Genomic DNA, 21,711 nt, shown 5'->3' with positions numbered 1-21,711 from the left:
AGATACCCATGAAGTGTGAGTTAAACTCTTATTTGTGGGTTCTCCTTCAAGGCCTTTTTGCTGATTATTTTAAGCCAGTTTACAAATGATGAACATAATGGTAAGCGAAGTTAGTTGCTTGTATTTCTTGAAGATAGAATACAAATATACTGATAATATGAACATACTGCAAGTAATGTTGCGGTATAATGTTCATAAGGCATGCAATTATGCTCCTTTGAATTATCAGCCAACTTCAAAAAAATGAAAAGATCTGTTAGTAACAATCTTCTTTGTCATTCATTAACACATTCAACAAAAAAGCTCTCATTCATTAAAAGGCCACAAACAGGATGAAATCATGAAATAAATCAACACAAAATAAACAAATCATTAAATAAGCTAAAATATATACTCACAATAGGACAATCCCGCCAAAACTCAGATAATGATTTCCTCTGCAGGCAAGGAAAAAGACAACTAATTAAGAAGAAATTAGACCAGAAATAGCAGAGCACAACAATTCTTCCACAATTAGAACAAAGAGACCACAAATTTAGTAACTAAAACATTATGATTATGCATTCTTATTCATATACATCAAATAAAATGAAAACCAATGAAAGTATGAAACTCACATTTCTCAAATAGCTGAACTGAAACGGAGGCAATGCACCTGTATCCACACGGTTACTGGTGTTCCTCAGTGAAAGCAAAATATCCATTTGTAACACCACCGAATATGTTATTATTTCCACGAACTCTTTCTACATCAAAACTCAAAATAATGCGACTAAACAAACTGGAAATAAAAACGTACCTGAACCAAATCAGAATACGAAAAGAAAAAACCCTTGCAATCAGACCTATGACACGAATAAAAAAGATCTGAACCCAATCAGAGGCGAGATGTATATGAGTATTTAAACAAACAAACCAACTAATCGTGCACGACTATCTCCATATAAGCGACATCCGGTCAGAATCGTGGCCGGAACCCTTTCTTTATCTTTCAGATGGTCCGTAATTGCTCATCAAAGTAACATTCCAAAATACATAAAACAGTTAAAGGAATTGCATATAACCATATTCAATACATATATTTGCATGAAACTTTTTTATAACAATCCAATTATTAAAGACGTATGAAGCTCTAAATCAGATAAAGACAAAAGAAAAAAAACATACCAGTTGAGAGAAATAGCAGGGAATAGAGCAACCGCACCTCGAAAAGTGATAAGGAGTCCATTGCCGGAGGAGTAGAGGAGAAGAGCAGGCGGAAAATGCGGATGACACTTCGTATACCACCTTCGATCCCCCGTTACCTTACCTTGACTGAAGTCGTTACCCCATCACATCACCCGGTTCGTTCTTCGGAACCCTAGTCGTCACTCAAAGATGTGGTTGCTGACCACTGGCGAACTACCGTCACCATCGTCACTATATGTCACCCTTGAGCGGTGATGTTACCCCCATCACCCTCGTCGTCATCTCCTGAGTAACAGATGATCACCGAGTAATGTAGCCGGCGACCGTCCACTCTCTCTCCAGGCCCCTCTCTCTCTTTCTTTAACCCTGGATGTATCTAACTTTGTAGACGTAGTGTTATGTGAATGCGAATGTGAAAAGGAAGTAAATAATAGTTGATAAATTGATAAATAAATAAATTTTAATTAAAAGTAAACGATTCAATTGCAATTGCAAGTTGTAGGAAACTCTTTAGTTTCAAAGGAGTTATTGAGAAAAAAGGGTAAACAGGGATTAATGTTAAAGTTAAATAGGTAAATTACTTCTCTTTGAATTCCATTTAATATTTTTTAACTTAAAGACTTCTAATTTACCTCTATTTCATTATTTGTAAACTTTTAGATTATGATTTTAGAATATATTTTTTAATCAATATTGTTTTAAGTGTTGAATTTATAACACCATAAATTTTGACTTTAAAAACATTCAAAATAATATTGAAAAAACTGTTTTACAGCAAAAGTAAATTTTTAAACCATGGTCGCATGACTGTTCTCTTTAAAAAAAATAATGCTTAAGAGCTATGACGTATTATATATAAGCAAAACTTTCAATTTTCACATAACAGAGGCAGAAGCTTATAAAAAAATAGGCATGGCTTATAAAAAAATAATTCATATCATTAGGTTAATATTTTATTTGTAAACAATTATATTACACATTAAATCATAAAATATGTAAGTAATGGTATTAGAAAGGGGAAAAATGTAATAATCATTTAATAAGTTCATTAAGGGTAAAATAGTAATTCAATAGGAGTAATTTTAATAAAATGGGTAAATATGTAATATGTATGGTTTAAAAGGGGGAAATATGTAATTGATTTTATGGGTTGAGTATATATGTAATAAATGATCTTAGGAGTGGGATATATGTAAATGACCTCATTTAAAACAACCATAAATTTTGGTTTTAAAATAGAACATATAACTAAACTTTAGAATATATATAGATTTATAACAAACAAGTAGGGGGTGTTCATCGGGTTTTTTCTTCGGCTTTTTCGAATCGGGTTGTTCGGGTTTTGGTCTAGAAAATTGACCCGATAATCGACCCATTTAAAGTTCGGGTTAGTCGGTTTTGGGTTATTCGGGTTCGGCGGCACCTGGAGATGATGGAGAATAAACGAGTAGGCGACAATCGTTAGCTCGATCCTAGAAATGAGCGAGTTTTACCTCACCGCACTGTCTTGCCTTCGGGCGAGCGTTCACGGGCTTCGGCCCTAGGTGAGGGTTTTCCTCGGTTCGGATACGAGTGTATCCTGATGTGGTGATTTTCGCCAATAGTCTATCTGAAAGATTCGTTAGGGCGTTCAAAAAAGATACCATCAAATTCGTAGTGGATACAATATATTAGGTAAATATGACGTGTGTATTCATTATTAGGTAAATATGACGTGTGTGTTCAAATTCATGTTCCAAGCAACATAAGACTATGGGGTTTGGGGCGGGGTTGGCCATAGATGCTCAAGTCACCACTCCGGGTGGGCTTGGGTTTCGACGTGGCCCTTTGGGCGGGCGATTCAGCCCGACCCTTTGGCGGGTCTATCAAGGTAACATGGCGGGAGCTGATTGGCCAAGACAACTAGCCGTTTGGGTTAGCCGTTGGCCAACGGTTATGTGTAAAAAAAATTGATTTTTCACTATAAAAACTCATTTCTATTCATATTTTTTACCATAACTACTCCCCCTCTTCTATAATCATCTCTATTTTATTTTTAAAAAAAAAATTCTTATCCAACCATAATACGAAAAATGAATCTCCATAATCATGGTTTTGACCCGAACAACCCGTGGGCATTACAAGAAAATCCTAGCCCACCACCCAATCGTCCAATTTCTCCATTTTTAATACACTCCACTATGCCCGATATGGCGGGGTACGCATCGTTTCTCTCGAATCGTGTGTATACTAACTTCCCTCACACCGACGATTCTATACCTAGCTCGATTCCACAAACGCCCATCAACCTTTCACAAACGTCCATCAACCTTTCCCAAACCGAAATTGTCCCCGAAACTCAACCCCCCATCGATTGTCCTTCCGCATCCAAACCCATGAAGAAGAGAAGTCACAAGAAAAAAACTGAGGCCGAGAAAGCACTTGAAAGCGCCAAACGAAAACAACAAAGATGGGTCCTTAAAGAAGAAGTTGCATTGGCGAGGGCTTGTGTTCAACAATCTCTACATCCAACTTTAGGTATTTTTAAAAATTTTGTAGCCCTTATTTTAATATTTATGTTTTTTTTATATAACTTTGTAATATATTAAATTTTGTTTTTATTAAAATATGAAATTCTCAACATAGAAACCATTTGTGGGACGTGATCAGTAAAGCATTCCATGAAGAAATAGAAAGGGAGCTTTATCGTGAAAATGATAGCTTATCCTCGAAGTGGACCGAGATAAGCGGACAACTCACCAAATTTAGTGGTTATTTACATAAAGCAAAGCAAAACCCAAAAAGTGGTGAAACCGAAGCCGACTTTGTGACAAATGTATTGGTTACATACAAAACGAATGTGGGGAGCGACTTTCGTTTCATGCTTTGTTGGGACATTTGTAAGTTCCATCCCAAGTGGGCGAATATCCTCAGTGGTAGCGAAACTAACACGTTTTCCAAAAGGTCAAGGACACCCTCGTCCCAAGCCCAATCGGATGCACGAGATCAAGAGTTTGAGGACTTTGTGGATGAATCGCCAAACCGGCCATAATACGAAAGAGATGCCGCAAAAAGGCGTGCTCAAAAATCAAGATCGGGTACGTCATCGAATTCAGTTGGGAGTTCAGGCTCGCATAGGGGAGTATACATCGATCAGTTGGAAGACATTGCATGCAAGTTAGATACATTCAACGTATTCCAACAACAAAGGGCCGAAGTTCGGAAGAACAAAGAAGCTAGGGATGCCCTGAAACAAAGACGAGATGATATGAAGTTTCTAGCCTAGCCCATCGATCACCTATCAGGTGAAGAGTTGGAACTAATGTTGGAGACGAGAGAAGAGATAAAGAAAAAATATTACAAGCACTAGGAATTTTTTTATGTAATTTTCTTTATTTAAAAAACATTATTAAAAAATTTAAATTTGTTTTAAAAATATAAATATGCAGTTTGGGCTGGCCACGCCCCAAACCCCCGCCCTACCATACCGTCTTCAATGTGGGTCAGCCCAGCGAAGCCCACCCAAGCCACGTGTCAACCCATGCCCCAAACCCCCGCCCCACCATACCCCACGGTGTAATGATTTGGAATTTGGATTATCCTCCACTGTCAAAGCACTCATCACTTTGATTAAAGGGTTAATGGATTTAAACACCCCTAACTATTGCCATTTGGCCGCTGGCACTCTCAACTTTCACTTTGGCTCAGACCACTCTCAACTTAATACTTGGGTTGCTGTATCACCCTGTCGTTAAATAAACACTAACTGGGTTAGTTCTTTTTGTTGACGTGGCCATTTTGTCCAACGTGGCAAGATGACGTGGCCTATATTAAAAATTAGTTTACTAGTTCAGACTTTTAATTTAATAATTTTTAATGACGTGGAGAAAAATCTGTTTTTAATATAATAATAATACTTAAAAATAAAACAAAATATATTTTTTATATATAAAGCCCCACCCCCTCCTCTCTCTTCCCCTAAACACCACCACCTCCATCACCCCCACCCCCACCATCACAACCTCCTTCCCCAACATTTCACCACCGCCAACCACCCTTCACCACCACCTTCACGTTGCAGATCGGAAGAAAGGGAGCCGCCGCACACGGCGGCGGCGCAACGACAGAGAGACAGAGAACGAGATCAGAAAGTAAAGAGAGAGAAAGTGAAGCAGAGAGAGAGGCTCAGATCTGTAACATGAAGATCAGACTAGAGGGACGATCACCGCCATGGCTGCAACACCGGGTCGAAGTTAACCCCATGACTGATTACGATGCTCGGATTCGAATCCGTACAGAAATTAATATCATCGCCTTCTCATTTTCATCTTTCACCATCGAAATAATTGTATACACACATATATGATATATCTATACTGCTTATTGGCATTCTTTATGTAAAGGGTTGTTGATTTTCAGGGAAAATGGGGATTGATTGAATCATGGGCTCAACATCATCAGATCAGATCAGATTAGATCTGATCCAAAGATGATGTCGCATGAGAGGGGCAACTACCCTATAAAAACACCCCGTCTCTCTTGCCGGAGCCTCATTTATCCGCGCATCTTTTTCTTCAGATCCCCATTTTTTATTTACTGGTCTTCTGAAAACTGAGGGTATATAGTGGTGCCAATTTCCAATTCTGTCCTTGAAAGTGACATATTTTGTGTAAGACTAGCCGTATGTGTGTATGTATTGAGGTGGATTCATGGCAGATTATGTGTGTATTTACTGAGTTGGATTCATGGCGGATTGGATGGAATAAAGAAATTGGAGTGGAGGATTGATTAGAGTTAGGGTTTGAGAAAGGGGAAAAGTGAGGTGGTGGTGGTGGAGAGAGGAAGGGGTGGGGCATATCTTTTTAAATATTTAAAAATAATAATTTTGTACACGTCATCATGCCACATCAGATAAAAATGCCATATCAGCAAAAACCACTAACAGAGTTAGTGGCTAGTTAACGACGGGGTGACACAGCAACCCAAGTGTTAAGTTGGAAGTGGTGTGAGCCAAAATGAAAGTTAAGAGTGCCAGCGGCCAAATGACAATAGTTGAGGGTGTTTAATTAAATCCATTAACCCTTGATTAAATTGTTTAGATCCAGGTAAAACAAGTTTCCATATTTCTCCCAATATCACACGGCACCATGTTATTCATCATTACAAATAGTAGCACTGTTGATATACTGTTGTTCTAAAAAAAACTAAAAATAGGTTAAAAATAATAATTTATGTGATAATTAGTTTTTTATTATGATTTTAACTTTTAAGTTTGATGGGCATGTTGATAAATTTTGACGCGCACCTGATGGCTGGCATGTTAATAAGTTTGATGGGCATGTTAAATTAATGTTGAGAAAAATAGAAAGATAAAAAAAAAACTAGCATGACACTAATAACAAATTTGCATATGTTCACTAGCATTTATCATGTGTTTGGCATTAAAAATAAAACTAAAAAAACCTTAATCATGTGTTTGGTAGAACAATGTTCACCAACACCAAATCACGTATACTTACTAGCATAATAATTGATTTAATTATTCTTAAACAAGTGCGTATTTAAACCACCGGTTGGTAAGTCCAAATTAACACATCCGAATAGAATTCAAAAAGATATCCAAAAGTTTGTATGAACACATTAATTACTGTTGTGAAACTAGCCTAATAACTAACAATAAGAGAAAGAAATGTATATTTCATTGATAGGTATGTCTTTTACAAAGAATTACGATGAATATATAAGAGATGAAATATTGGAGAACAAGTCAATTCTATTTATGGAGTTGATAACCACATAATATAATATATTTACAAGGTCAGGATTTAGGGAAGAAAACGGTAAAAATTGTGAAAACGGTGAGAACAATTTTGGTGTTGACATGTGGCATTGATGCTAAATAACACTAAGGGGTAATATTGTCAAAAAAATTCACTCACATGAAATGGGTATTCAAATAAAACGCTATAAAAACACGCAATTCAGAAAAAACGCCATAAAAATACCCCAGTTGAAAACGCCATAAAACACCCGGTTCAGAAAAACGCCACGAAAATACCCAGTTAAAAACGCCATGAAAATACCCAGTTAAAAACGTCATAAAACACCTAGTTCAGAAAAACGCCATGAAAAACTCAGCTGAAAACGCCATAAAACACTCAGTTAAGAAAAAACGACATGAAAAACTCAGTTGAAAACGTCATAAAACACTCAGTTCAGAAAAACGTCATAAAAATACCTAGTTAAAACACCATAAAAACACCTAGTTCAGAAAAACGCCATGAAAATACATAGTCTAAAACGCCATAAAACTCCCAGTTCTGAAAAACGCCATAAAAACCCAGTTCATTTTTTTCAAAAAGTATATCAATAGTATACTCGTTGGAAAGATAAAAAAACGCTGAATTTTATGGTGTGATTTTTTTGAAAAAATAATCACGTATAAAAAAGTTATTGGCGTTTAAATATGATCGGAGGAAATGGCATGTGATTAACATGTGCGCCCTTGTTTGGATCTTATTATTTTACGCCTCCTGGTAGTTCCATTGCCCCTAGTATTTACAGAAATGTCACCGCATCAATCTCAACCACTAACCACTAAGATCTTGTGGCTGAGAATCGTTCTCACCGTTCTCACACTTTGAAGTGTTTTCTCCTGATGCTGTTCCTATATTTATAACACTCCCCTTTGGTTATCAACTTTATACGCTTTGAGATGCTGTCTCGTTAAAAACCTTGTTAAGAAAACCCAGTGGGACAAAACCTCAGTTAAGGGAAAAAGAACACAATGCATATTTTCTTCTCCTGATACTTCTGGATTATGTATGTTGGCTTATTAAAAACCTTACTAAGAAAACACAAAATGGGACAAAACTTAGTGAGGGAAAAAAGAGCGCAACTTGTATGATATTTCCCCTCATTTGAATATATAGCCTTTAAGTGACATGTGTTGATCTTCCTTGAAAATTGCTCAAAGCTTTCATAGCCAATGAAATGTTGCTTGATCCCTTGAAATACAATCTTTTATGTTGAGCAATGTATGATCTTCAAATGAGACATTACGCGCCTCTTATCAAATTATATTATATGATCTATTACTGTGTTGTGTTACATTCCCCGCATCTATATGATTTACCAAACTTGTTTTGATGGGTTAGTAAAGTATTAACAAATATCGTTCATACCTGGAATATTTGTTTTAACTCATTCCAGTGTCTACTCGCTCAACACATGTTATATCATGACAATAAGTTCAAATGGAAGATATTATAATCATCCATATCTAGCAAGACATATTAATGCACATATGCATAACTTTGGTACTTATAGACTGAGAATCTCTACTTTGGTATGAGATGATAATAGTCTTATAACAAGTGACCGAACAATCTTTAACATACTTTAAGGTTGAGCTTTGTCCATACTAAAATGTCCCAGCATCTTCTAGATGTAGTTTAATGAATTGAATTTATCCAATGAGGTTAGAAGTGAGAAACAAAAAAAACTTTAAAAACACCATTTTAGTAAATAGTTTTTCAACGACACCATTTTGATAAATATTTTATCTACAAACACCACTATGAAAAAAACTCCTGGTTGCCTAGTTGGCTTGTTTTTAATATTGATTATTTTAATAACCAGTACTTTACTAAAAAAAAATATTTAAATATTGTAACATTGCTAATACCAAGTTATTGTCTGGTTTGGTTTATACTTAACATTGTTTTAAATGGTTGGATTTTAAATTGTATTGTGTTGTGTTATATACTTATATATAACAATTTTATTTTACCAGGACAAGATATTATAGATGAAGGGAACCAAAGAGTACAGGGATGCTATCAGCATTTAAACAGACATTAAAGAGAAAGGGGGTACATACTTGATTAAGGAAAAACATTTGGTCACTCTGGATAATTCAATCTTGGTCTATACTTTACCCCATAAGAGACGAGGCTTCTTGACATGTTCGATAATCTTGTTGATGAAAGGGGGTTTGTTGCAAGGTTCTCCAAAAACTCCATGTAGTGAGAATAATCTTTTAGATTGTTTCCCTTTGTATCCTTTGTCGTTAACTTCTTGTGCTACTCGAGTAGGTCCTATGCGGAAAAAATCATAAATAGGAGAAATTTACATCAATCAATGAGTAATGATCGTTTAAATCATGTTGGCGACTGAGTAAGTGATCGGAAGATGTTCCAGTGTCACCGGTTGCTCACAACGTTTGTCCATCATAAAATTTTATCGGTTAATTCACACATCTTGTGTCAACGTAGTTCTAAATTTACACATTTGTCCATTATACAACTTTGAATCCTCAACCGTACGGAAAAATAATAATACCTTAGGATATTGTTAGAAAATAAGCAAGTCATTTATATTTGTATATTGTGTATGTAATTATTATCAAAATAAATATGGGATTAAGCTTATAACATACAATAATATTAATACTTAGTTACTGCCTTGTTTGTTTCACACTTTAATGTAATGTAATATGTAAATTATGATTTCTCAAACTTAAATCATCTGGAAAAACATACAGAGCACGCCATTTCTAAAATTTTATATTTTAATCAGAGTATATTACACTCTGCTAAGCCAACATCTCACACTTGTTTCAAACTCTCAAAAGTGATCCATTTTGCTTTTAAATATTATTCACTCGTCAATCGTCATCATTTTGGTATTTCGGATAGATGGAAGTTTGTTTTTACGTCAATTAAAGAATACCTAATATTACTAGTAGTTTACGTTGAAGGTTAATAAAATTTCATTTCATAGATGGAAGTTTGTTTTTACGTCAATTAAAGAATACCTAATATTACTAGTAGTTTACGTTGAAGGTTAATAAAATTTCATTTCATGACCATTGTAAGCATAAGGGTGGGCGGAGTGGTAGCGGTGAGTGGGGCGGGAAGGGTAGTTTACAGAGGGGGGAGGTGTTGCCAGGGGTGGAGCGGTGATCGGGGATTGTCCAAGTCGGTGAATACTCACCGGGTGAGAAACCGAAAGAGAAAAGAAGTGATGGAGAGAGAGAGAGAGTTAATGGTGAACCCCAACCCCTTTCAACCAATCACATTTTTTTTAAATTGTTTACCACTCTCTATGTGTTTAACCATTGCTAGTGATTGAGTGCAAAACGGGGAGTGGAGTGAAAACTTGATATAACATAATATTATTGGTTAGAAAATTGTTTAAACAATTACCATTTGGTGACCGCTCCCTCCACTCTAAATACCGTCAAATGATACATTCAGAAATTAATTAGCTCAAATACACAAACCCACATTTCTAAGATTTTGGGCCTCTAGTTATTTCATGACCAATGTAATCATAAATACCGTCAAATGTTAAATATATTCAGTAATGTTAGCTCAATACACAAACCCAATACACAAACCCACGTACCTTTTATTGTTTTTATAACTAGGATTTCCCCATCACGCTTTTGCGGCAGGGAATCCGCGTACGGATCAAACGGCAAAGACGAGTATGAAGATGTAATATATAAATGTGTAAAAAAAACAAAATCGAAATAAAATGTAACAATGTAAAATTATATCGTGTATTTAATTTTTGTAAAAAAAAAAAAAAAAACAAACGAACGAAAGTTATAAAAGAAAAATAAAACTACCTGATAAAGACATATATTATCTATAGTGCATAGGGTAAAAAACCCCAACGTTGTAGCTGTTATAGTACCTTTTGTTATGTAATTTTATATACGCAAAATACGAATGCGTAAAAAGACAAAATCGAAACAAAATATAACAATTATAGAATTATGTCGCGTATTTAGGTTTTGTGAAAACAAAACTTACGAACGAAAGTTATAAAAGGAAAAGAGAAAAATGCCCGGGTAGTCCCTGTGGTTTCGCATTTTTTCACCTATAGTCCCCAACTTTCTAAAACTACCTGAATAGTCCCCAAGTTTTCATTTTTTGTTCCCGGATAGTCCCTGGGTCTAATTTCAGTTTGTTTTCTCTGTTAAGTGGGGTGTGAAATGACCAATTTACCCTTTCCTTTAAAAGACCAAACCACAGGGACTATCCGGGCATCTTCTTCAAATGGCCTTAGTTCTCTAACCCTAATCTAAATACACACATACATCCACAGACACACCACAACTCAGCCAAAAACTACCTGAATACTGCTGTGTGACGTCGTGCGACGCCACCGTGGAACCGAGCACCATCATCTTCATCTTCTGCTGCCAATATCCACCATGAGGCGCCACCACCGAATGGTGGTCGGCCGTTTGTTCAGAGCGAGAGGAGAGTGAGTGCAAGGAGAGAGAGAGAGAGATGTCGCTGACGGAAGATGTCGGAGAAATCTCGTCTGCAAGCACACCTCCGCCGCCGCTCATCGTTGGTTGGCTCCGTTCTATTCACCGGAATTTACAGAGAGGGAACGGGAGGTGAAAAGGGGGGGGGGTCTGGGGTGTTGTATGCGACCAGAGAAGAAGCCGCAGATTACTCCGGTGATTATGTTGATGCTGCTGCTACTGTTGTTGTTCCATATAGAGAGGCTATGGTGATGGGAATTATTTGATGTTGCTGCTACTGTTGTTGTTCCATATAGAGAGGCTATGGTGTTTGCAGCCATGGCGGATTTCGACAATAAATTCCGATGATAACCTTTATCCTTGGAGATAAGAATATCTATCTACCTAGAGGTGTACATTTCGGTTTTTTCCCAAACTAGTTCAGGTTGGAATTGTTTTGGTTTGGTTTGGGTCAACAATTGTCAAAACTGGTATTTGGTGAAACCGATTTACAAGTGGAAAAGGATCGGTTTGGTTTGAAACTAGTTCCGGTTATTAATTGGTTTCAAGGGATAAGTTCTCGAACCGGTGGTCGGTTTGAAACAGGGACCAGTTTCACCAAACCTGTTACATTGTGTTATTATCATGTTGTTCTGTGTTTACGAATCATAATCCGGCGCCCTTGCTAGTACAATGTTGTTATGAGGCGGTGATGATGAAATGATTTTTGAGCAAAATAGGAGTATGAAGACCCGATCCGTATCTTGGCGGCGGTGGAGGTGACGGTGACGGTGGTGGTGGTACCAGAGAGAGCAGGGATGAAGAGAAAGGGATAATATGGGGTTTTATAAATAAATATGAAGAAGATGCCCGGATAGTCCCTGTGGTTTGGTCTTTTAAAGGAAAGGGTAAATTGGTCATTTCACACCCCACTTAACAGAGAAAACAAACTGAAGTTAGACCTAGGGACTATCCGGGAACAAAAAATGAAAACTTGGGGACTATTCAGGTAGTTTTAGAAAGTTGGGGACTATAGGTGAAAAAATGCGAAACCACAGGGACTATCCGGGCATTTTTCTCAAAGGAAAATTAAACTATTGAGGTATAAACACGTATTATTTATAGTGTATAGGGGATATTAAACTATTGAGATTTTGTTGATCATGGACTCATTGTTCTTGAATTATACAACTTGTCCATATACAAGTACTAGAAAAGCTTTAGTATGACATAATCCGACAAATTATCAACTTATTGATAATATGTTATTAATTTAAGATATTCAGGCATTATTATCATGTCCAAGTGACCCCTGTAAATATATAACTTTGTTATTAGGGCATATTAGCTATGATCCAAAAGGCAAAGGTGAGTTTAAACAATTAATGATTTGAAAGTAGATGTTTGATGACTTTGCGGTCCTGCGCTTTTTTGTCAGGCCGGCCGTTTCTTAATGAAGTTTACCCTTAAAAAAATGTGTTTAAATTTATGAATTTAATTGTACCTGGACAACATACCAAATTGCATAAAAGAGATTGCATACCTATAGCAAAATATAATTCAACAAAATTCTCGAAAAGATGGTGGACCAGAACACCACAGGGTTCAGGTGCTCAAATCCACCACCTTACTACTATTTGCACATACTAAACAACATACACACATGTGATGATGATGACCTAATTCCCAAATTTCATTTTAGCCCATGAAAACTTCCCCACCACAAACATTTTGGACCTAACCTGATCTGATCCATCTCTCGCCGGTGCAAACCACACCGGCATGTCTTCCTCCAAGCCATCGCTAAAATCCATACACTTGCAGTTATTAATCAAAGCTGCCTTACCCTGAAAGAAAGTAAAATTTTTAATTAATTAATTAATTAAACGCCCAGTATTAATACTAATAATTAATTATGTGATTAAAAAAAGTAGGTACCTGAATCCTTGCTATTGTAATCTCAGCCACCTTTGAACTCTCAAACAGATTCCAATGTCCGCCATGAAACGCATCTCGAAACCTAAACGCCGCCTTAGGGTTTGTGAAGTTCACAAACGCAAACCCAGCGTTCGTTCGGCGCCTGTGACACACACACACACAGTTACACCAACAACAAACCCACAGTGAGTTTAATGTCAATAAATAACTTACTTGAAATCAATCGGCAGGTAAACAAAATCATAAGCAGACTTGTTACCACCATTGCTGAGCTTCCTGTTCTCAAGCTGACAATGATTATCAAGAGTCTGGATCAATAAATTCCGACTACAAAATAAACAACTTCGTTTAAACCAAAACATTCCCATTTTAAGAAAACAACAAACATTAAATGTAAAAGAAAAAAAAACAAACAAACTAAAAGCTGTCATAAATGAAGAGTTACTTACGTATATCTACTTGGAACATTTCTTATCATCAAAGATGTGGTTTGTGGTTCCAAAGGCAGAAGCTTGTGATACCCTCGACGGTTGTTCTTCCATCTGGTTTCTTTAAACCCTAGAACTTTGTTATCCACCGGAACCCATTTCATTTCCTTCCGGCGGCGGGTTTTGGGGATTCGGGGCCCGAGGGAACAGGGGTGAGTGAGTGAGTGGTCGGAAATGGTTGAAGATGGGTGTTGTATGTGTAGATGGGTGGTGAATGATGATTGGGGTATACGACGTACAAGGATCGCTGAGTAATGTAAGGAGAAGCGTTGGATTCAAGGGTTTATTTAGAAGCATGTTCCATGCTTTATCTCTCTAGAAACTCTCTTTTCTCTCTCTAGAAAATCTGTACTGACATGAGAAGAACTTGAAGACAAAAGAAAAGAAAAACCCTTCTATGGTATTCTCCTAAACCAGAAACATGCAGTTCGACAACTAGAAGGTCAAGAATCAGTTAACAGCACATTTCGTATCTGCGATCGATATGTGAAAGAGAACGTGCAGCACTGCAGGGATAGCGAACCTTCCAGAGCTTATAAGATAATTTGTAAAAAAACAAGATTTTAAATAAACGACAATTTTATAGGATATTCCCAAAATGTTAATAAACTATAACGTACTTTTTTTATACTGCTAACGTATATGTTATATTTTAATTTATTGGTGTTATATCAACGTTTGTTAATATTACATGAAGGTGGATGAAATATCTTTTTAGATATAATTTTTTTGATCTAGCAGCATCACATAACTTTTTGTTTCAAGAGAAATCAAAAGTTTTTTGTTACAATTTGAAGTTTATTGGGCATCGTGTCAAGGCCTGGTGAAGCCGCCAAGCAATCATTACCTACATGGCTAGTTTGGTACTTTTAATATTGTTTATTTTTTAAATTTTAAATATTGTAATAATAGATGTTAATTAATATTTGCTGAAAATATAAAACTTTTCATCAACTTTTCTCATCTCGAGTCAAACATGTAGTTTCTGATCAGTAGTACATTAGGGTGAAGGGGTGCACCGCTCGCTTATCAGTTGAGGGGAAAATTTCATCCGCCTAATCATAACATTATGGGGTATGGGGCGGGGTTGGGGCGTGGGTTGGGTATAAACGCCCACGTCACCACCCGGGTGTGCTTGGGTTTCGGCATTGCCTCTTGGGCAGGGGTTTCAGCCCGGGCGTTGGGCGGGCCTAGCGGTCTTCCGTGGCCGGCTCTCATTGGCTGGGTTGGCTTAAGCTATAGGTGGCTAGGATTTAAATTTAATAAGTGTGTATTTTTACAATAACTAAAAAAAAAAATTATAACACGTGGCCAACCCACGCGGGCTAGCCACGCCCCGCCATACCGACCCAACATGCAACTGACCAACGGTGCCCCTCGAAGTCCACGTGTCAACCCATGCCCCAAACTCCCGCCCCACCATACACCACGGTCTAATACGTTAAGGCATTTTCCCTTTCGTTCTCCCCTCTTGCCTAACAAATATTGGAGGTGGTTTTCGTTTAAAAAAAGGGTTATTGGATTTTAATAATCCTAAATTTCACCTGTTGGCCGATAATAATCCCAACTTTAAAAATTCTCTCCAATAATCCCAACTTGTAAAAGTTTGGCCGTCATTGATCATTTTCTAACATAGGTGCACTTAAATCAATTAATGAGTCTCTAGGTGTAATTGAATCTATTGAGGAGACCAAATTCTTATATGTTTGAAAAGGATCAACGGCGGCCAAACTTTTACAAGTTGAGATTATTGGAGAGAATTTTTAAAGTTGTGATTATTATCGGCCAACAGGTGAAACTTATGATTATTAAAATCCAATAACCCTTAAAAAGAACAAAAAACAAAACATGATTGGTTATAATCAAGTCCCCAACGGTCAAATCAAGCCAAACAATCAAGTCCCCGCAAGCGGTGAACTCTCCCCGCTTTGAAAGATGCCCGCACGGCATAAAAAGGTGGCAGCGGTGTTCCCCGAGCGGCAAAGGGACTTGCCGCACCCCTTGCCGCTTCCACCCCGTACACCCATATGTTTATGTGCAGACAAGAAACTTACCCTAAAAACAAGGAAAATCAGTTGAAACTGGCAACAATCGTTACAGCACTATTCTTGTTTGCTAAATCTTAATTGAACTTTAAAAATCGGAAAATGGAATACTAACCACAAGATTAGTACTCTAAGCAGTCCCGTGCATTACGAGCAGACAGACAAATTTTACTAGCAGAAACTCAACCTAATAACAAGAAAAATTAAAAAAATGAGTTCATACTATCAACAATCGAAATATGAATATGATAATCAATCTAACAATGAATCAGTAGTTCAACAGTTGAAAGGAAAATGATGAGTGTATGTTGGGCTAGGGTTTGTTGTGAAAAGGTACCTTTTACTCCAAGGAAGATGAAAAGTTAAGCATCGCTCAGTTGGTATTACAGGATGTGACTATGTGAGCGTGAGAGAGTGAATGTGTAGGGATGATTTTCAATTTATACCATTGCCAAACATACATTAAATGATATCTCTTGTTTTAAATTTTACTTTAAATTTATAACAAAATGGGTCGGGTTTTTCAGGTTTTTATCTATGAAAAATTGACCCGGTAACCGACCTATTTAAAATTCAGGTTAGTTGGTTTTGGGTTATTCGGGTTCGGGTCGGGTTGTTTCAGTTTTTGGTAAGGAAAAAAAAAACAATAAATGTTCGGGTTTTTTTTCGGGTTTCATGCTTTGGGTTTTTCGGGTCGGGTTGTTTGGGTTTGGTAGGAAAAAAGTGACCCGATAACCGAACCATTTAAAGTTCGGGTTTTTCGGGTTCGAGGTTTTCAGATATTAGCTAATTCAGGTTTGTGTGGCTTTGAATTCGGGTCGGGTTTCGGGTTTTGGTTAAAAATTGAACAGCCCTAGTCACAAGTTCAACTCCCACTAGCATCACTTTGAAGGAAATTGTGGTGGAAATAAAGTTTAGAACTAGGCCTCTTTGAAGGTCGCTAATTCGAAACCGAGGCGAACCGGGTTTTATCGCAGTAGGCCTTCGAGCGGGCGGGTTATCCCTAGAACTGGTGGCTTGGTGGCTCGAGTATGTATCCAACTCTGACCATTATGGAGGAAGGTATGCATTTGCTCGATTGAGAACATCCAGAATGCTTATCCAGTGATTTAGTTGGGTGTTCAACAAAAAAAAAATGTAAACTTTAAATAGTAACAATTTTATGAGTTTTGAAATAACTAGCGGAATTCTATCTGTAATGCAACGGAAATTTGGTACCTGTTCAGTATTAAGCTTTTTTAAAGTTTACGAACGCAACATATTAGAAAATAGTTAAATTAAATGGGTTAAAAAGGTATCGAAACTAGATTATATCAAAAACTTTATAAAGTATTATACCTATATTTCCATACATACAAAACCAAAAGGGCGGCGGGAATAGATCATCCATTTCGTTGGCCAAAAGTGGCGGCCAACCTTTTTATTTTTTATTTTTTTGCATGATATTCATCATTTATCAATATCTACAAAGCCAATGCTTGCCGTCTATTGGACTAAATGGGCGGCAGAGGGAACACTCCCCTATTGGCCCAATAAATTGACGATTTTATCCCGCTTTAAAATTATGATTTTGCAATCAGTTCAAAATTATGTTTTTGCCCCACTTAAAAATAAATTTACGCTTTAGCTCCCAGCTAAATATTTCAATTTTGCCCCCAGTTAAAAATTACGATTTTGCCCCGTTTCAATTTACAGTTTTCCCATTAGTTTTTTCCCTTAAAATTACAATTTTGCTATCAGTTCAAAATTATGTTTTTACCCACACTTAAAAATAAATTTACGCTTTTGCTCCCAGCTAAAAATTCAAATTTTGCCCTCAGTTCAAAATTACGATTTTGCCCTGTATAAATTTATAATTTTGTCATTAGTTTTTCTTTCTCACAGCCAAGTTACGATTTTGCCCTCAACTTAAATTTACATTTTGCCCATCGTTTTTGTTTGTTTTCCTGGTGAAATTACAATTTTGCCTCCAGTGAAAATTACAGTCATGCCGGCAGCTTCTTGGCACTCCCCCATTGGTCCATTTAATTTACGATTTATCCCTGAATTAAAATTATGATTTCGCCCTCAGTTAAAAATTACGTTTTTCGCATCATTTTAGTTTTTTTTAGCAAAACTATAAGGTTTTTTGTTTTAATTGGTTTACTCGATTTTTTTTTCGTGTCAAGGAGCTGCCTAACACTGGCTCATTAGACCTGAAAAATTACAGTTCTGCCATAAGGCCAAAATTACGGTCTTATCATCGTTTTTGTTTTTTTTTTTTTTCTAGCAAAATTATAGTAGTCTTTTTTTAATTGACTGAGAATTATTCAGCCATCGCCCCGCAACACGGGCGGGGCATCAACTAGTTTCCTATACTTACATTTACCAAATGGGGCCTGGCACTCCCCCATTGGACCAAACAATTTACTATTTTATATCTATTTTAAAATTTCATTTTTGCTCTTGTTTAAAAGTACCGTTTTGCCCCCAGCTTAAAATAAAATTACGTTTTCGTCCCCATATCAAAATTACGATTTTACCTGGCACTCCCCCATTGGCCCAAACAACTTATTATTTTATATCCATTTTAAAATTACGTTGTTGCCCCCTGCTCAAAATAAAAGTACGCTTTTGTCCCCAGCTCAAAATTACACGTTTTCCCTCGATTCAAAATAAAATTGTGGTTTTGCCCTCAGCTCAGAATTACCTTTTCGCCCCCCAGTCCAAAATAAATTTATGTTTTTGCCCCAAGCTAAAAATTACGATTTCGGTCTCTGTTCAAAAATGTGATTTTTTCCTGTTTAAAAAATTATGATTTCGCCCTCAATTCAAAATTAGGTTTTTTCCCCAGTTAAAAATAAAATTATGCTTTTGCCCCCAACTCAAAATTACGATTTTGCACTCGGTTCAAAATAAAATTGTGGTTTTGCCTCCACCTTAAAATAACGATTGTGCCCTTAATTAGTTTAAATTTATATTACGCTGTTACCCCAAGTTCAAAATTACGAATTTGCCCCTGGTTCAAATTTACAGTACTACCATCATTTTAGCTTTTGGCAAATTACGATTTTACCCCAGTCAAAAAATACAACTTTCTCTCAGTTAAAAATTACAATATTGCCATTGTTTTTGTTTTTTTTTCAAAACTATAAAAGTGTTTTTTTTAATTGATTGACTCGATTTAATTGTTTTTCGTGTCAATGAGCTCCCTAACACTCGCTCATTATTTGGTCATCGCCCCGCCCGCATTGCGGGGCATCCACTAGTATTAAACATATATCACATGAAGGAATAGTAACTCTTTCGTCTTATACTGTTTTGTTATAGTGAATTTTCATTTACACCCTTGTATTTTACTCGGTGGCCATTTAGCGAGATTTCGTTTACACACCCTGTAATTTACTACTTTTTCATTTATTGATTTCCCATCCTCCTATTAATAACAATGCTTTGAATAGTAAAAGTTATAATAATATATATGGTTTTTTTAATAGTTTTATTATCTTCTTTACTTTTTAAGTTAGATAACCTTTTGTCAACCGGTACTGGTATCGAAAATACCAGTACGGTTATCGGTACATAAAGGTAAAAACCGACACCAGCCTGATACAGAACACACCAAAAGTCGGTATCGAATTAATTTTGAAAATCTTTTAGTTCGGGAAATTCGGTACTGCTACCCGGTACCATTTGCTTATCCCTGATCACGGGTGTCGTATGAAAAACAACGGTATCGTGCAACTTTTTTTTTTCTTCAACTTTTAATGATTTCTTTTTTTAGTTTCAGGGTAGGGATGAGCTCGATGCCACCTAATACCGAATCGGTACTGGTACCGAAAATACCAATTATGGTACATGTACATGAAGGTAAAAAAGCGGTAGCGAACCGGTACCAGGAACGCCAAAAGTCGTACCGAATTGGAACTTAAGATCTTTCGGTTCGGAAAATTCGGTACCGGTACCCAGTATCATTTGCTCATCTCTAACCACAGGTTTCATACGAACAATATTATTACCATACAACTTTTTTGGTTGAATTTCTTTTGGTTATCTTTTAGTGTTTTTTATATATTTTCTTTTTATTCTTGTCAGCGGTTTCCGTGAACAACGCGCTCGTAGTGATTTCAAAACACATATAAACACAGATTAAACAACAAAAGACGTTCGCCGCAACACGACGATAGTAAAAAACTAGTTTAGTGAAATTTCGTTTACACCTTCTCAGTTATCATTTAGTGCTTTGTCAATTCATTTACACTCCATCTAGTTATATATAAAACCTTAGGAAGAAAAAGTGTAAACATATTGATATGTAATAAAGAACAATAAAATCGATTGTATTTTACTTAGTTTGGTTTTTGAATGAAACTTTTATCCAATGTTTGATAAATATAAATTTATACTTTTATAACATGGTATTGGTTTACTTAGATTATATACTCGTGTATCACACAAGGTTGTATAATAGACCTGTTGTATAATAGAAAATTAAAATTACAATAATGTGTAAAAAATTATAAATAAATAATGTGTATAATGGAAATCGCTGGAGTGGTCGGAACATCACCGGAGAACACACTATAATAAAACATGGTGTAAATGTGTTTGCGGAGGTAAAGCACAGTGTAAATGTGTCATTTACTTCTAATTCTTTTTTATTATCAAGGCCAAATGTCACACCCCAACCGATGGCGGAATCATCGGGGTGCGCCACTGAGCGAAACAGATTGTCCAGAAGTTTCCACAACAACTATTATTACAAATTCAGTTAAATGATAGTTCCATGCCGTATCCCAAATAAATAAACAAGTTATCATAGAAAGCAACTAGGCAAATAAATTCCGTTCCGACAACTCAGATTTAATTATTACAAACCAAATGAATAAAAGTATTGCTTGAAGTCATTAAGACCTATCCGGACAAGATCTACAGACAGCAAATGCCATAGACCCCGGATCGGACAACTCCAACGGCTCCATGGCAATTGTTTATTTGCTTCTAGAGACCCCTAGGTAGACCACTACCTATAGCTATTCATTGGCCTCTAGAGCTTTATCCTAGCCACGCTTTCCTAGCAGATAAGCATACTAATTACCTGTCACATACGTTAAAATAAAGTCAATACATAAAATGTAAAGGTGAGCACACAAGTTTGATAATAGCATATAGAGTTCGAATAGTTTACGCATAACCAGGCACGTATACAGAGGAAAACGATGCATGTTAATTATCGACATGGGACCATCAATACCAACGACTGCGGGTTGACCGTCCGAGACGGTTCGCAATACATGATTACCACCGTAATCCATGCAAGTAATTGTCCTTAACAATCCCCGTGTGAACGGGTGCTGAGTCCAAACTATAGTACTATGTTGCTAAGGCAGGTAGATAGCACTCCACGTGTAAACATAATAAACAGCATTCATTTAGTCAAATAGCACATGCATTCGGTTGGCGTTCAAATAGTTTGTGTTTGATTGTGATTTGATAGGTAACGTATGTAACACCCAAAAGTGCTAAAAGCAAAAAGGGATCGAGTATACCCACAGTGATTGATTGTTGATTGAAGGGAGCGCTGAGAGTAAGATTAGCCTGAATAGTTCGATAGCATAACGATAAGTAATGCGGAAAAGTAAACAAGTATGGATGGATCGAGTGGGCTGGTCGATCGAACGGCAGGTTCGATCGAACGGCCCGTTCGATCGACTGGTATATCCGATTGGACAGTCCCGTTCGATCGGCCGGTTGGCTCGATCGGCTGGACCATTCGAGTGGATTGTTTCTTCCTCTGGTGTGTTTGTGTTTGAGGATTTGAACTTTT

General features: G+C 36.7%; 1 protein-coding gene across 6 annotated transcripts; it reads right to left on the bottom strand.

Moving 5' to 3' along the window:
- Positions 1 to 12,955: 12,955 nt before the first annotated feature.
- LOC110886923 (protein terminal ear1) lies at positions 12,956 to 16,356 on the bottom strand. 6 transcript variants are annotated; one of them, XM_035979764.1, is made up of 6 exons: positions 16,243 to 16,356; positions 15,915 to 16,092; positions 13,822 to 14,206; positions 13,586 to 13,699; positions 13,373 to 13,514; positions 12,956 to 13,281 (listed from the first exon to the last, which is right to left on the bottom strand). In XM_035979764.1, exons 3-6 carry the CDS (start codon positions 13,962 to 13,964, stop codon positions 13,114 to 13,116), a joined length of 567 nt encoding a protein of 188 aa, XP_035835657.1. In that variant the 5' UTR covers positions 13,965 to 14,206; positions 15,915 to 16,092; positions 16,243 to 16,356; the 3' UTR covers positions 12,956 to 13,113. The 6 variants fall into 6 exon arrangements, with proteins under 6 accessions (XP_035835657.1, XP_021990502.1, XP_035835656.1 ...); XM_022134810.2 differs by having other exon boundaries at positions 13,822 to 14,392; positions 16,021 to 16,092; XM_035979763.1 differs by having other exon boundaries at positions 13,822 to 14,383; positions 16,021 to 16,092.
- Positions 16,357 to 21,711: the final 5,355 nt, after the last annotated feature.

This window comes from Helianthus annuus, chromosome 11, assembly GCF_002127325.2.
Source record: "Helianthus annuus cultivar XRQ/B chromosome 11, HanXRQr2.0-SUNRISE, whole genome shotgun sequence".
Taxonomy (NCBI): domain Eukaryota; kingdom Viridiplantae; phylum Streptophyta; class Magnoliopsida; order Asterales; family Asteraceae; genus Helianthus; species Helianthus annuus.
The sequence above is the reverse complement of the archived record's forward strand: the minus strand, read 5'-3'. Positions and strand labels throughout refer to the sequence as shown.

Coding starts and splice junctions, on each gene's coding strand:
- LOC110886923 (XM_035979764.1), bottom strand. CDS start 13,964: ATGAAATGGGTTCCGGTGGATAACAAAGTTCTAGGGTTTAAAGAAACC. Junction 13,700..13,821: donor AATGTTCCAAGTAGATATAC/GTAAGTAACTCT, acceptor TTTATTTTGTAG/TCGGAATTTATTGATCCAGA. Junction 13,515..13,585: donor TACCTGCCGATTGATTTCAA/GTAAGTTATTTA, acceptor TGTGTGTCACAG/GCGCCGAACGAACGCTGGGT.